The sequence below is a fragment of the Anarrhichthys ocellatus genome, unplaced genomic scaffold (assembly GCF_004355925.1).
Source record: "Anarrhichthys ocellatus isolate YVR2014 unplaced genomic scaffold, GSC_Weel_1.0 scaffold55, whole genome shotgun sequence".
In the NCBI taxonomy this organism is placed as follows: domain Eukaryota; kingdom Metazoa; phylum Chordata; class Actinopteri; order Perciformes; family Anarhichadidae; genus Anarrhichthys; species Anarrhichthys ocellatus.
Window position 1 is genome coordinate 6,119 of NW_022280085.1, and position 17,045 is coordinate 23,163.

At 42.2% G+C, this 17,045-nt stretch overlaps 1 protein-coding gene across 2 annotated transcripts; it reads right to left on the reverse strand.

Annotated features, from left to right (window-relative positions):
• Window positions 1–4,962: 4,962 nt before the first annotated feature.
• slc29a4a (solute carrier family 29 member 4a) lies at window positions 4,963–17,039 on the reverse strand. 2 transcript variants are annotated; one of them, XM_031871004.1, is made up of 10 exons: window positions 16,747–17,039; window positions 13,734–13,865; window positions 13,448–13,561; window positions 12,484–12,612; window positions 11,307–11,381; window positions 10,938–11,197; window positions 9,165–9,285; window positions 8,801–8,988; window positions 7,581–7,821; window positions 4,963–6,851 (listed from the first exon to the last, which is right to left on the reverse strand). In XM_031871004.1, the coding sequence occupies exons 1-10, from the start codon at window positions 16,979–16,981 to the stop codon at window positions 6,706–6,708; spliced, it is 1,641 nt and encodes a 546-aa protein (XP_031726864.1). In that variant the 5' UTR covers window positions 16,982–17,039; the 3' UTR covers window positions 4,963–6,705. The 2 variants fall into 2 exon arrangements, with proteins under 2 accessions (XP_031726864.1, XP_031726863.1); XM_031871003.1 differs by having other exon boundaries at window positions 10,929–11,197.
• Between the last annotated feature and the right edge of the window lie 6 nt (window positions 17,040–17,045).

Sequence of the window (17,045 nt, forward strand, 5' to 3'; positions counted from 1 at the left end):
AAAGTCATAGTATAACATGTCGAATAAAGTCATATTATAGCATGTCTAGCTTGCTCTTCATGCTTGTAAATAAAGTCAGAGAGGGCTGTAAGCTGCAAACAGCTGTTTGTATGCAACCCCCACAGTGAGCCTTGCAGCTATGGCCCCTTTGTTCTGAAGCATTCTATAGTCCATGTGATACAGAGTCATGTTTACAGCTACTAACAAAAAAAATAAAATGTATTTTTGTCATAGTCACGGTGTAGCAGTAAGCGTGACAGTAACTGCCTCTGGTGTTGGACCACCAGTCAGTGGAGTCCTGACACAGCTCACCTTCTTGTCCTTTGTAGAAACGACGGCCCGGCTGTTCTGGATTGTAGAAATGAATCAGCCCGAATCACCTAACCACATTAAAGGTTCTGGAATCTTTACTGTCATAACAATAATAATATGTGTTCAATTTTACACTTTGAAACTTTCCATGGTATTTTTATTATTTGATATTTTTGATATTTCAAGTACATATTTTTTTACTAAAGTAACATTTTAAATGCAGGGCTTTTATTTTTAAGACATTTTTTGTAAATCTCAAGTGTGTGAGATTTTTGTGAGAAATTATAAAGGTAAAAATAAAAAACGTTTTGAAATGCAGGTTTATCCTTTCAACCATTTAATTTAAGACTATTTTCTCCAGACTTGTTTAGTGAAAACACAGTAGGCTACATCCCCAGCATGCATTGTGTGTATAGTCTTTCACTAAGTACTCATCCACAGGTAACACTGGTTTCTTCTGACAATACCAGCAGGAAAAGTTGAGGAGCGGATGTTTTTTGTAGGATGTTAGTTTTCAGACTGTAAAAAGTGGACGGATCCAATAATACCCTCTGAAAGATTACGTCCTTGATATAAGGGCAAGTATATAAAGACAGAAAATAAGGTGACACTTTCAATGCATCATGTCTGTCTTCCCACAGCTCTTACTTCCCTCTTTAGGATTTGAGCCACACCGCAGAGACAGTAAAGAAGAAAAGGAACCATTTTAATGATTTATAAATGCCACATGTACCATTTTCACATCAATAAATGGCCCTTATTTGGAGTTGATAGCTGAGAAGATTGACACTGCTCTGCATTCATTTTGATTGAATACATTTAATTTGCTTTTAATTGCACAAATCGGCTGTTCAACGCAAGTTTCTTGCAAACACAGATGATTACAAGTCATAGGCAGACAGATAGATCTGGTAATTGAATTAGTGAGAGGAAGCTGTGAGTTCATGAGGCACAAAAAAGACCACCATCAATAGTGCTGGTTTGAGTTTTATCATCATTTGTTTCCTCATACCGAGACATTACAATCCATTTAAAGAGCATATACTGACCTTTAACACATATCACCTTTAAATCTAAGACGCAGTCAGAGCGGAGAACAGAACACCAGACCTCCTTTACCCTTCCACTCCCTCTCTACCTTCCTCTAACTCCTCCATCTTTCTCCTCCTCCTCTCTTCCTTTCTACAGTATGTGGAGCAGAATGACTAATGATCAGTTGCTCTGTCACACACAAGAGACTTTCTTTCCCTGCAGCCACATCCAAAATTAGCACACACACACACACAAATACACACGCAAATGTACACAGACAAACACCCAGATAGGTTCATGCATGCACACACAGAGACACACTTATAACACTATGAACAAAAGATAGATGTCCTCCTTGTATGGTTGTGTGTCCTAGAGACACTGTGCTGCAACAGAAAGGTCAAAGGTACAAAAGTTCTGCCTCTAGGAGAACTTCTTTCTTTCATTTTATGGGGCTTTGTGACACAGATATGAAGCTCAACCTCTGATCTGTGGTACAAATGTTCTACAGTGTCCATTTATACCCAAAGTCCTCCTCACGGCACGATCCTCCATGATGTTCTCTGAGCTGCAGCTCTCTCTGCTGGAAAGAAGCAGTTAATACATACTTTAATTCCACTTACTGATGATCCCTGCAGGATGAACTCTCATTTCTCTCGCCCCCTCCACAGCAAAGGCATTCAGACGGTTGCTCAAGGACACTTCAGCAGGGCAGGAGCTTGGTGTCATGGCACTGAGGATGAGAAACCTTGTTCTGCAACCGCAAACTTGCTGACTACATCTGGCTCTAAAACCTGCTGCTAATGTTTCATGCTTAACACGAACCCAGATCCCTCTAAGTAATACGATCATCAAACATTCATAAAATTGTCTGTATTTGTAAAAGCTTCAGAGAAAGAGAGAGAAAAAGAGGTGCAGATCTGTTCTGCTCACAGCTGTTCAAACAGGAAAGATCTGACTGACTAAATGATGTGTCTTCCTGCTTTCATACAGGCACAAAGGACCTCTGATCTCCTTCCGTATAAAAGATTAACAGCATAAATCGCAACAGCACAGCAGACACAGATGTAAACAACTTTATTAAGCTCTGACAACGGCACAATGCTGCACGGGCACAAGCAGACTGTTGTGAAACTGAAATCATATGATATAAAAAATTGTTTGCAATTTTGCACAGACTCTGATAAATAAGCAAGTTCGTGAAGATATTAGTCACATTTTTGATTAAGCAATGAGTATAATTTGTTACGGATAAATAGCGTCAGGAATCAAACATCAAGAGCTGAAAGGCCACAATTTTCTCCAAATCCAGGTTAACCTTTAGAACTCCTGCTGATATATATCGAGCTAAAGATAATCGTCCTCCTGAAACAAGGCAGGTCTTTTCATCAATCATTCTGTTAACATGCACATATTTAGCAATAATCTACATTAGACACTGCACAAATAAGGCTGCATTTCAATAGTTTAATAGTGATCCAGACTAAGAATTAGTCTGGATCACTATTAAACTATTCTGTTTCGCAAATATCATCTGCAAAATATCTTATGTTACAGTAGATACATATGTACAGCGTAATGTCTGCATTTGCACCACCCTGGTGTTTCACAGTGTGCAGTTACATGGGTGTTCAGCACGACGTGGGTTCTAAATAAATTCTTCGCTGTCAGTTGGGAGGAAAATGACGAATATAATATAAAAATAGGAAGTCACATGGCAGCTGACAGATATTAGACCTTGAGGATGAGGTGAAATGCAGGATTAAAAGGTTCTATCCCCAGTTTTTTTATGTCTTTGTTTGCGGCTGGAGATTGAATGTCGTCCCCAGAAGTGGAGTAACCGTCATCCCATCATGAGTATCTTTACTTTTCTGCTAGTTTACTCTAATCCAAATATTCTGTCTGCCTCTTCCTTTCATATCCACACTTCTTTCTTGTCACAGTGACTTTGTCAGAGCACTCCCTGTGGTCGGCTGACCCTAACCCTTATTCTACTGTTAAACTAAGTCAGTCTGGACAAAAGTGTCAGCAAATGTCAAAAATATGTTCGATATTAATTACAATCATCATATACAAACAGGTACATACCTGGAATTTGACCTCTGCATTTACCCCACCCTAAGTATTAGGAGCAGTGGACTCGGGGAGCTACTTGGGGTTCAGTGTCTCCTCAAAGATATTTCAACATGCGGACAGTAAGAGGTCAAAGGGCAACCCGCTCTACCTTCTGAGCCACAGCCTACGCCATATGTTCTGAAACGATAGATAATTCATCAGAAAGAAACTGAGTGAGCATACAGTCTTTCTTAGAGTAGCTAATTAATAAGACTGAAGTGTCAGATCAAAGTGTCATTAAGGGACTCGTTTAATGCTCAGTGTCTACAGTGCAGCTTCACCTGTTCATTTCACTGGCAGATCACCATGTTGCTGATTTAAAAGAAAAAACTTTAACTTGTTTTATAAGATAACTTACTTAGAATATCTTACTAATTTACTCATTTTACATAAAAAAGTCATTAAGCAAAAGCCAATAAAATAATCGTCCATTTATTAATCTTGGAGGAATAGTTTGTCATTTTGGGACACATACGCTTATTCGCTGTCTTGCAGAGAGTGATACCACTCTCGCATTGGTGCACTAAATAAAAAGCTGGAGCCAGTAGCCGGTTAGCTTAGCTTAGCGTAAAGAGTGTAAACATGGGGGAAACAGCTAGCCTGGCTCTGTTCAAAGGTAACAAAATCGACCTACTTAATTATCTAACTGATCGGCACTAACCACCAAAGAGTAAAAAACGACAATTTGCCGTTTTACTTTCTTATGTCCTGTTTTATGTGCTGAAGGCAAAAAGAGTAAAATGTTGAATTGTCATTTTTTACAAGATGTAGGTGGATTTTGTTACCTTTGGATGGTGCCAGGCTTTGTTTGTTTTGCTGTGTCTTAATGATAAGCCAAGCTAACAGGCTGCTGGCTGTAGTACAACAGAGAGTGGTATCAATCGTCTCATCTAACTCGCCTCAAAAAAAGTGAATAAGTCTATTTCCCAAAATGTCAAACGTTGAAAGAAATATGTGTTTAACATGCAACTCTTTGAAACGTGGGATCTCCCGTCTCTGGAATGCCCCTAAGGTTTCTGCCAGAGAGAGACAGAGAAGGAAAGAGACTTTTCATGTCCTTTAACGACACATCTGACCAAAAATAACTAAAAAACACCTTCAAACCGAACAGCTCTGTGAGGAGAGGCCTCAGGCAATGTGACACCGTCAGCACAGTGGGACATGCATACAGTAATGAGGTGAGCTCCCAAATGGCACCCTACCGTTCTTCAAACAGCTCTGACATTAGGCTCCATTTAAGCCGTCACCTACATAATGTAGTGCGCTTCATGACTTTCGACACTGAGGCGATGTTTTCTTCATAATGTATAAAGTCTGAACCCTGCAGAGATCCTCTTATCACTGAAATATTCATCAAATGCAGCAGGATACGCAGGGGAAGAAGCTGGGGGTCTGAAAACATAAAGGAAACAGGTGTTCTACGAATTAAAGCTACGAAAAATATGAATCTGATCTTTTCTAGTGGCTTTTGTATGAAAAAATAAGAGCTCTTAAAATCATGAGTGCATTTCATTCTATATATTTACAACTTTCATCCTGTTAAACTGTCCACAGAATTACATTCTCTCTTTTCTCAGGTCCTAACACTGATCAGAAACAGGCAGACTTTTTGGCACATATATGTTTTCCCCCAAAATATCCCACATCATTACACAGATGTTACACACAGACACCGTTCATATGGACAGAGAGGGGACACAAACTGCAAGACACAGCTATCATCATGCTACCTCATCTGGTACATTTATACCAACACTTTGTTCTCTTTCCATCCATCAGAGGGAACAAGAAGTGATGTGGAACCCAAACCAAACAGATGGAAATTCTTCTTTTTCTTTTAGCATTATTGTAAATAAACAGAACAGAGAACAGCAGCTGCTAATGCACATAATCATAATAACTCCATATAGTTTTAACATTATTCTTTTTTTTCCAGATATACTTTATAAGGCTGATAAGAATAATGTTCTTCATCATTGAAAATAAATACAACTGACACTTTTGTAATTCAGATTCTGAGTGGAGACAAACCAGATGGACTGGGACGATCTCAGTACATTTTGGTGGGGGAAGTCAATTGAGATAAAGTCCAGTTGACGCGTCTACTGTTGACAAAAAGGATGGATTTTTGTTGAATTGAAATAACTTAACAACTCAGAGGAAATCAAGTGTTGACAGCATCGTGTATGTCATTAATTAGAAAACTGTAATTCCTTATAAGGCACAGTAAAATAAAAATAAAAACTGATTCTCCAAGTTCTATTTCTGTGTTGCAATGTCAACAGTTATCACTTCTTCTGCGCTCAATACTGTACATGTGAAAAATATCATTTTGGAGAATTTTATATCAAATCTTTGCTCTTCCTATAAATGATTAGAATATGTTTGATGACTCTTGAACTCAAGTGGACTTAAACATATCCAATCAGATGTGATTTGGGGCGACTGGATTTCCGTCTCATAATTCCACATAGCTATTCGATTATACTCGCACATATGTCACACTACAGGAGCTTCTGTTTCACTGTGAAGTAAATCGGGCCTATAAGTTGCTCTTGTTGTAGTTTTTAAAATGGTGCAGTCAGAGGTTGTCAGGGATTATAATTAGGAAACAGCTGGAAAACAACTGGTCCAGAAAAATCCTCAGTGGCATCGTCTCTCTACTCTGAATATCAACAATGTGAAATGTGACACATGGTCTCCTCGAAAACTGTGAACCGTTCGTTCCCTGCAGCGAAAAACCACTTGACTTTACACGGTACAAATGTCAGCCGGTCTGTTAGCACACACATGCAGACGATAACTTCACTGTGAGACACTCTAAGGGCTTCTGTTGACAGATGTCCAGCTCCTGTTCTTCACCTCCCGGGAAAAGTTCATCACAGCAGAGACAGCCGTGACATTTGATGGTCAGTGGACCACCAGGCTGGAGAATGACAAGGTGGAGAAATGGGCTACGTTTTTACGGTTTAACATCATTTCCTCCATTTTTTTGTATCTTATTCCACTTTGTTTATCCAGTGAGCCACATTGAAGCACGATCTGGACAAAGAATACATCTCTCAGAGTATGAACATTTAAAGAGTTCTTTACGGATGTCTTTTCGTCCTCCACAGCTGGACTCGAGTCCACCAGTCTACGCTGCTTCTCCTGGCCAGGATCTTGTGTTTGGAAAAGGCTGCGAGTGTGTGTGCATGTATTTGTGTTTATATCCGTGAGTGTGTTTTATTGTGTGTGTGTGGACATTCAGTACCCGGTAGCGTTGGCATGTGTGTGCATGTTGAGTGCGTTGACGTGTGTTCCTGGTCCTGGGGCAGCGAAGCTGTAAGCTGCGTACGCCACGGCGGAGCCCACCATCAGGCCGGTCATATAGGAGACTGTCATGGTGTTCCCTGGAGGGACACAGAAAGAGGGAAGCTTTGTTTATAACCGCCCTTGGCACCGTAGCGCAAGCCTCCGCAGATGGACCACGAGCTATGAGGATGCACAAGAGTGTTTATGCTGAACTTGCTGTTCGTTGCATTACTCTCTGAAACGCCAGAGGGTGTCCAAACAAAATGTACTGTTAAGAAGCAAGAAGTCAACAAGTGCTACCGGCAAAATGCCTTAAACCAACCTCCACAATACTAAGGAGGAATTGTAAACGTATATCTCACATTCATGGACTACAGTATTTCCTTTATACAAGCCCTGTAAAGAAGTCAAGTGTTAAATGCATTATAAAGAGCTGCTACAGAGTGAAGCTCACACTGACACCTCCGGCACAGTTATCGATAAGACAGTAAGAATCAAGACTAAAAGTCTACAGCCACGTTAGCAGCTCTGCTTTTTAGCCAAATGCTAATGTACTGACAACAACAACATGCTGATGTTTAGCAGGTATAATGTGCATTATCTTAGTTTAGCATGTTAGCATGCTACTTCAGTGCATACTAAACTAATGGTTGTTAATTATAAACTTGACATTTTGAAAAATATGCTAATTTGCTTTCTATTTGAGGGTCATACGAGAAGATTGATATCACTCTCATGTCTGCATGCTAAATATTAAGCTGCAGCCAGCAGCTAATTAGCTTAGCTTAGCATAAAGTAACAATCTACCTTCTAGCACTTTAACTCACCTGCCAACTCCCTCTGTTCGGGCGGCACTTTGCCCGCAGCCTGGATCATCGGCACAGACCCGAAGTAGCCGTTGGTGACTCCCATGAGGAGGGAGAAGAGACAGGGCCAGGCGGGGTGGGACAGGGTGGGCGCGTTGGCCGGGTACACGCACATGACAAACAGAGGGATGAAGACCACCCTCAGGCAGGAGAAGAAGAGCAGGCGGCCTCCGGACCAGTCGTACGGCAGCGCTGCAAGGATCTGAGGACAGAGCAGGGAAATGTTTCAAAGACGCTGGGGGTTAAAGTCTAGTCTTAAAAATGATAGTTTCTACAGAACAGGGACTAACCTATCTCAGCCATTCGTTGACTGGCTGCTTATTGCACTTTCAAGAGAGCACAATAAGTAACTCAGTTTTTTCTACTCTATTCTTTCGATATAATTTATCTTCGCCAGCCTTATCTTTTACTCCCCAATTTCAACAAAATGCTAAATTTGCTGCGAAGACAAAGTCAAAATCAGAACAACTTTCAAAGTTAAAATGATGACTTGAGGACATCAGATAAGGTTTAATTTCTGAATATTTGAATAAAGCCTTTGAGCTAAGTGCAATTATCCAAAAATAAACCAGACTTTTTTCCATTCTTTCTCTCAGGTTTAATAAATGGAGCGACTCCTTTAACAATTTCACAAGGTCAATTCCAGTGTTGCAGTGTTCCTTCGTCTCTTTCCTGCTGCTGTTGTGCAGAGAAGCCTGATGGAACCCTACAATTAAATCCCAGAATCTCAAGAGGTGTGAAATCAGAGATTGCCAAGAGCTAAGTGAATTTTAGAACATAAATGATGAGGTTACAGAAAGAAATTATGAATGCTGGTATCCCAGTCCATCAAGTGTATTTTAGGGCAAGGGCATATTTCTCCCTGGGGATTATTCATATTTGATATTTTACAGTTTCAGTTTGATTCATTAAACTCTGTTTATGAGAAAAGCACCGACAACGGTGTTTTCAGTTGTTCCGGCTGATTAAAGCTCTGGTAAGGTGGAAGTTTGGCGAAACTACGCTGGAAATTATTTTATGTCACCAGTCACAATTCAAAAAGTAAGTTATATTTTCTAGAAAGATAACATTTCAGAATGAAAATGGCCTTGACATCGTGTGAGATATGTGACATAATAGTTCAATGTTACCGTATTTTCTCTGAAGCATCACCGCATCATTTAAAAGAATGTGCGTCTCACCTTGCCAACGAAGTCCGACATGTTGAAGGTGGCCATGATGAGGATGGGCAGCCACTCTCCTAAGGTGGCGTTTCGTATTTCTGACTCCAGCCCGGGAAACAGGCACAAGGTGATGCTGTAGGTCACCGCTATAGACAGCATGTAGGCCCAGATCACACGGGACACCACGTAACGATGCAAGACCATGTCTGCATAGAGAAGACACACACGGACACACAGGGTGATATTTAAAGGCTCTCGCTTGAACAGTTTAATCCTCTACGAATATTCTCCTCTTCCCATGAATGCATTTAAAGTTCAAGTCCATCTATTGGAGCCAGAGGGTAATTGAGCAGCGAGTACACGGGATTAAAAGAGAGCGTACCGCGGACACCAGGCCAGCTCCTCCTTATCTTGGCTTTTGGGGCATCGAATCGCACGTAAGTCCCTCCCTCAAAGTCCTCAATGACTTCCTCTGAAGGCGTCGGTGCTGTCCCACCATTTCCCTGAAGAGACACAGACCGTTTATTCAATGCTTTAATAAAACAAACGCATGACGGGCAGAAAAACATTTGAGGCCAGTCATCGACATTACATCAACAATTTAATTCCAAACTGAAATAGAAAACACATGACCCCTTTAATGATCAATCATCAAATTACTCGGCAAACGTCCTCATCTTGTTCCTCATTTCCCCGAAAAAAAAAAGTCAAGGCGTCAACAGTTCATTAAGAAAACACTAGAGGTAGCCATCACCCCGTAAATACACATATTATTGTGCAGTGGTTTAGTAGACCGGCCTCCTGGCTGCATGACATCAGCTTTTTATGGCAGCGAGTAATAAAGATGATCACTGTGAGTGGCTGCAGGTTGACGTAATGATAATGGAGAGACTACAGATTGGACTGCAAATACGCCCCAGACACACACACACACACACACACACACACACACACACACAGTCTACAAACATACAGTTCCTCTTTATCCAAACATATAAGCACATCCTTCTCTTCATGCTTCTTAATAAACACACACCTTTTCATATGCACACAGGCCCGCGCGCGCACACACACACACACGCAGATCCATTAGTTGATTGGAGGGACTTGCGGGCCAGAAGGCACCACTCTTCTTGATTATCCCTTAGCATAGAGCGCTCAGTATCCCCAGGCAACCAGAACAAAGAGCTGCCTGAATCAGCCCCCAGATGCAGAAAATTACACACACACACATTTGTATTGCGCGTAATGGTGGACAAACACACGCACACATGAAAAGATGACAGCCTGAGGTGATGCATCTTCCTTTGAAGGCTCAGAACATGAACACACACACACACACACACACACACAAGGAATATCAGCTCCATGTCTTCAGGCTACAAAGTGCTGCTTCAAGCATGAATACTAAGTGGATGTACCTCTTCTTCTTTCATTTCTCACTCATATTTTCTCAGTTGTGTTTCCCCCCCTAGTGTCTCATCTCTTTGCCTCAACAGTTTTCTCCAACAACCTTTTTCCTCTGTGTCGTGACTCTCATTTTCTTTCTGTTCACAACCTCTCCCTTTCTCTCTAAAATTGCATCTTTGCTCATCTTTTTTTCCGCATCACCACTTTCATCCCTAATAACCTCTCCCAAAATCCCTTTCTCTTTCTCTCTCAATATTTCCCTTTCTGAGTGGCAGCCGAAAAGCAGCCCAGCGCAGCTTAAATAAATGATACTGCATTTTAAAACCCACACAGCCCTCCATCCCTGCGTGCACACTCCCACTGAAGAAGCGACACACACACACACACTCCTCACAGAAATCGACAAGGACACGGGACCACAGTTTAGAGGCCTAACGGTTCCTCCCCATCTTGCTGTTGCAACATTTATGAAGGATTAAATGAAAATGAATGAATGAATAGACTAAACTTTAATAAGAAAATGTCACAAAATAACACAAACGTGAGCCTCATGGTGGTGCTAGAGGAGAAGTCACCAAAGTCAGGAGGAGGTATGGTGAACGTCTCGGCACTATTTCACGGCTCTATTAAATGAGAGATTAGCTGACAGACCAGCGGACCAACACAATGCTACTAACACAATATATTCACAGTATGCATACACGCGGTAGAGCCGATAGTCTGTCCACAAACTTACAAATCTTACTTCCTCTGCGGTGACATCGTGGTGAACTCGGTATCCTGTCCCGCTGTCGTGCGGGTCGTGTCCTTTGACCGGACCTTTGCCTTGGGCGTGGTTGGTGTAGTAGCGGACAAACTGAGAGCGGCGGACCAGCAGGTGGAGCAGGAAGCAGAGCATCTCCATGCTGATGGAGACGAGGAAGAAGATGAGCGTGTTCCTCCTCTCGTCGGGGATCAGCAGCTTGGTGAAGATGCGCGACAGGGAGATGATCACACCTGCTGTACCTGGAAGGAACAAAGGGAGACGTAGCCAGAGAAAAGACAAAGGAATGGGGGGCAAGGGAGGTGACAGCAGGGATATGGATGTGCGATGTATCTGTGTGAGTGTACTTACTCTCTCCAGTCATCACCCCCTGTGTGTACCTCTTGGGCAGCATCCCCATGTAACCATAGAAACTAGACTGCTGCACTGGGGAGGGATGAGGAAGTGTTTATCAGTGCAAACAGTCAACATTGAAACAACACGATTCATTTAGAGGCACAACTTCCTGAACGTTTACACACCACTCGAGGGAGAAGCCACTCTGACCTCCGCACTGCCGCTAATTAAAGTCTTTCTACTGTTGGCTGAAAGGCTCCGTGATCACACTTACAGTATAAGGAAACTGGATCAGTGTATCAGGTTCCTGAGCAGCAGCTGAGAACTGAAACCTCTACTGCCGCGTGTTCATTTGACAGCTCTGACTGAGCACCAGTTTTTTATTACTCTCTACATGATAAACAGGAGGTGGACTTTAGAACATCATGAACACTTTAACTTTAGCTATTAAAGAGAAACAGTCTCAACATTCTCTAAACTGTTTCATGGGACAACACAACTCCATTGTTTGTCTGCAAAAGGTAGTAAATCACCCAAAACATTTCATTCATGCTTCAAAACCAGTTATTGTGTCAGTAAATGAAAAGTCATCGTGATCATGATGCTGAGAGGTTTTTTTCAGTATGGCAGTCAACCCAGGAAATGTTTGAGTCTCTGTTTAGTTCTACTCTTTGTTGACACTGACTGCTTGCTGTACTGAACAAGACGTTTTGTTGAGCTGAATGCTGTCGTGTATCGCTCTGAGCTTTTTAGAATTTTAGAAATATGTGGATCTTTAGCTGCTGAACGCTCCACTGTGGTCACCAGCTAGTCGCTAACTGTGTCTGTCAGCTGTTTGTTTGGTGCTGGGCCGGTAGAGCACAGCGGGTTTTTACAGCTTTTTAGCTGAGAAACAGTTGCCTGCTGTGGCCGACAAACGAGTTGAGTTGCAAGAGTCAAATAAAGCAGTAAAGCTGCATCCTGGAGAACTCAAATAATGAGCCGAGAGTCGCTAAAATGTGGATCTTTGAGGAACAGCAGAGTCATAACTCCCTGTTGTTGTTGTTGTTTTTCATTACACATCTGACCCTTGAGTGCAGCTTTAAGGAATGCCCTGTACTGCATATATACCGTGTATATATATATATATATATATATATATAGTATGGAAACATGGATGGACAGACAGACAGACAGGCAGATAGATAGATACCTGTACATCCAAAGGCCACCACTCCCACTGACACGAGGTTGACGATGTAAGCCTGCCTGGTGGTGAACTTGGCCAGCCACACATCAAACACACTGACAAAGACCAGCGGCCCCAGAGCAAATATGTAACCTGCAAAGAAAGAGAAAGACAGACGAGTGAAGGTCACGTTGCGATGGCATGACTGAACACATACTTGACAGGGCCGACGTGAGAGCAGTATCGCTTCCATCTGAGGTCCGATCCTGAGTTTGTAAACTCCAGAGAAAGCTCTCCAGCCGACAACACACTTCAAAAGACGTTTCCTCAAGGATGAGAGCAGAGCTATTTAAAGCTGCAGAGGGTACGCTGGTGAAACCTTGCTCTTACATGCAACGTATGTGTAATGATTTCAAAATGATCCTAGGGACATACATTTTTAAAGATTTTTTATTTTCATATGGGGTAGGCTGAATAGCTTTAATATTTGCAAAGATGTGTACTAGATTTAAAAAACTGCTTTTTAATGAATAATTTGGAGCTCTCCAGTATCCGGCTTCGTCTTCGACAAACTTGATGCAAAGTCTGCCTCACTGTGCATGCTTGTATCTGAATAGTCTACTTAAATAGCACAGTGAGTTTGTTTACTGTTTTGAAAGCTGACAGCAAAACTAAAGATGATGCAAGATTTTAAAGAAGCTAAAAGCAAAACAAAAAAAATACCCACACTCTTGAAAGACGACCCCCCTTGAGAGTTCATAGTCTTGGGCAAAGTTTGTTTGAAAGAGTTTATCAACAAAACCCACAGGACAATTGTGGCGGAGTGTATTTTTCTCTTTCTCTTTATACTGTCTTCTCCATTTGCGCTCTGCGTATTCTGTTCTGATAAGCCTGGAGGGTCCCAGAGGGTCATTAATGAAAGAGTAACAGCAGAAGTTCCCATCATGGGGAATGTTTCACAATGTGAGCGGGCTCCTGCTGGACTTACCCACAGTGATTCTGGTGTGCAAGCTGAGTCTCTCCACCAGCACGTTGTTGAGGATGACGGCCAGCAGAGCCACCATGATGTACGTCAGACTCATGTCGAACACTATGGACGTCCCTGAAACACACACACACACACACACACACACACACACACACACACGTGACTCGTGGGAGCTGGATTTGAATGTGCACTCTCCGGGTGTGCACGTGTCTGTAGAACTCATGCATTCTCTGAAAAGGTGCAGTTATCCAAGAACATTCACGGGTTTCTTCATGCACATTTATACCTTCAAACTTGTGGTGCAGGTAGTCCACGTCAGTGATGAAACTGTTGTAGGGGAGCAGGAAACCCACGCCAGCCAATAGCATTGCAAAGTAGATGCCATGGTAACGGTCGTCAGGGATCGGCTCCTCAAAGTCTGAGGGGGAAGAACGGAGTCAAGGGTTAGAGAATCACAAGAGTATGACATCACACTCAAACTGTGGGGATAAGAATGACTTCAAAACTTCTTAATTAGGTCTGGAGCCCACAGCTCGATCTTCATTAAAGCTAATCGGGATGAATGAAGCTGTAGCAGCAGCAGTAACGCCTCCGCTCCAATGACGGAGCAGCTGATGCAGCAGAGGACCTCCTTCCTGTTGCGTCAGAGATCGATCGGAGGAACTGCTGATCGTAGACCAGCTGAGTAGTTTCAGCTAAAAATTGGATTTTGTGTTTTGCTGCTGATTCTGTTTCATGGTTAAAGTGTGACGTGCAGGTTCTTTATACCACGGTTCATAATCCTGTGAGCCTGCTGTTAACTGCTCCAAACCATTTTTGAGCGTTTTTATTTTATAGCTGAATAAAGAAAAGAAAAAATGATGCATTTCACTTCTTAATGTTTAATGGAATTTGTTATAATGGTACCTGGGACTGATCAATTATTTTCCTGAGGATGAACTTGATTCCTCAGTAATGAATGTTATTTTCTTGTAATTAAATGCCTATTTCAATAACATACAGTTCCTAAAAGATTTTCCATTTCTGCTGTTCTGACTGTTCTTGTTGTTTCTGGGTGAAAAAAAACAACCCTGGCATTAGCTGTGTAGTGAGCAGTGAACATCACCACGGCTGCACTGACAGAAGAAAAGATCACCGCCTGCAGAAACTCAAACCTCATTAACAGAAAATCCACTAAAGAAAACCACAGCACCGCCCTCACTGTGTAACGGACATTTCAGTGCAGAGCCTGACATGACAAACCTTTCTGACATATTCTGGGACTGTGTGAAGATGCTTTGGGTGGTGACGGAGGTGGACTTTGTATAAAAGCAGGACAATCTCTGTGGTTATTGATGTTTTTTTGAACCCTCCTCTTGACACACACACAGCAAAGAGTGTTAAACTGGTACAACTTGTTTGATAGTGCACCCAATTTAAACCCTAATATCTTAATGGAACATCTAATGTAGGCCACCGGCACACTCACACATGAATAAAAACCCTGATACAGAGAAAGACCTGCCGTCCTCGGCATACGGCAAAGTCCATCATTATGAAACATGACTGCTGGAATAAAACCACAATTTAGGCTGGAAAGTAAAAGACCCTCTCCTGCTCTCCCCAAAAATGCCAGAAAGCTCTAACTAAAAGAAAAATACCCCCCCCTCCTTTTCTGACCCCCTCTATCCCGCTTATACTTTTCCTAAACTACAGATTACAGATTGTAGAGCAGCTGATGAACTTTAATGACGAGGATTAATTCAGTCTTTGAGTCTGTCTTTCAAAACCTTTGTTTCTCTCTCTTTCTTCTTTAAGGGAAGCGACAGACTGCATACTTATATTTTGTTAGCTGTGAGATATTGAGACTGACAAGAGGCAAAGGATGAAGAGAGAAGAGGGAGAGCTGTCTGAAAATCTAGGTCCCTCGCTGTAGGCCGTGTCCTTGGTCACTTGTGATCTGATTAACGTGCCCTTTGTGCAACCTGAGTAACCAGGCAACACAGCAATGTTCTCTGAACAGGCCTGCATCCCGTTTGTTTTTTACACATTTCCTCTCTCTGTCACTGTTTTTATTCCCTCAGCCTCCACCATCATCTGCAAACACAAGCACACACACACACACACACACACACACACACGGCAGAAAGCATGTCTTTCACTCAGTCTTAGAGTGGTGACTGGTTATCAGTGCAGTTTGTTTGTTTCAGGAATGATTTTAAAGTGTAACGGAAATTTGAATACTTCTCACTTTTAGGAAATATAAACTGTCATGATACCGTAGCTTGTGCATAATTCAACAGAGGATAAAAACCTTTCTAACAGTGGCTTCCAGCCTCTGGGTGGGTGTTTCCGGTGGCAGCGGGTGATTGACATGTAGCGTGGGTGTTGCTAGATGATGCACGTTTTTTTTTGTCTTTTATCAACAAGCCATCTGTCCCTGGTCACTCAGCAAGCTGCAGCTAACTAGGCTAACTAGCTTCCACGTGGAAAGTTGAAGCTAGTTGTGTAATGTTAGCACCGTTAGCTTAGATGTTAGTCATAAGCGGCTTCTGCACTGCGTTCGTACAAAGGAGGGCCGCTAGCTTGGGTTAGCCGTTTCTTTTTCATGGGTCCATGAGTCACATAAAATGTCTTCTCTTTTGCGATCACAATTGTCACCAAATAAATATAAACACCAAGGATACAGTATATAGGCTAAACTAATTGCTTAGCATTAATTATCTTAATTTTAGTTTGACTTCAATAGACTATAAAATATAATAATAGAAATTAAACAAGACTGGATAAGATTGCTAAAATAAGACAACTGCACTAGTGTAAAGAATGTATCTATCCATCTACTTCTCTTCCCGTTCTTCCTCTTTTGTTTCTCAGGAAATATAATTAATATATTTTACAAACAGGCAAAGGCAAGGGGCAGTTTGCCATCAGACTGTATAATCTCCATTGCAAAAAAGGGTGTTATTCGCATATAACAATTAACTTTAGTGCAGAATCACCATCATCTCACCATTCCCTGGAGTTGTTGGGGGACCCTGGCAGTAACTGTGGATATTACTATGTATGTTCATGATATTCTGTCCACCACCGGTATATACACACATAAAGAATATAATGTGAAAATGTGCTGCTGGTGCTCCACTAAGCATACTGTGAGACAGAAAAGAACACACTTTGTTGTTCCTGGTATTTTGGAGTAGAAGACAGATATTCCTTGTTGCTTGTCTATCTATTTATAAGACCAGTACACACACAAACACACAGACACACAGACACACACACACACACACAGATAGACAGAATGTAAACTCCCTCACCGGGCTCGGACAGCGCCAGCACTCCTCGCTCCGGGGCGTCTTTACTAATCTCCTCCTCCTCCAGCTGGTACGAGTCGAAACTGTAGCTCTGCACCACGCCGCTCTCTCTGCCCTCCCTCCAGACCTCCCTCCCTCCATCCCGCCATCCAGCTCTTCCTCCATCCCTCCACACATCCCTCTCCTCGGGCATCTGGACCGGTGTGGGCCTGCGGCGCTCCGCTCCCACCGAGCCCATCTCTGTGCTTCAAGTAGCACACACACACACACACACACACACACACACACACACACACACACAC

What these genes read in the sequence shown, in the direction of transcription:
- slc29a4a (XM_031871003.1), bottom strand. Translation starts at nt 16,981, where the DNA reads ATGGGCTCGGTGGGAGCGGAGCGCCGCAGGCCCACACCGGTCCAGATG. An exon ending in GCTGGCGCTGTCCGAGCCCG is followed by an intron (nt 13,866 to 16,746) that starts GTGAGGGAGTTT and finishes CTTCCCCCTCAG; the next exon opens with ACTTTGAGGAGCCGATCCCT. An exon ending in GGTGGCCTTTGGATGTACAG is followed by an intron (nt 11,382 to 12,483) that starts GTATCTATCTAT and finishes ATCCCTCCCCAG; the next exon opens with TGCAGCAGTCTAGTTTCTAT.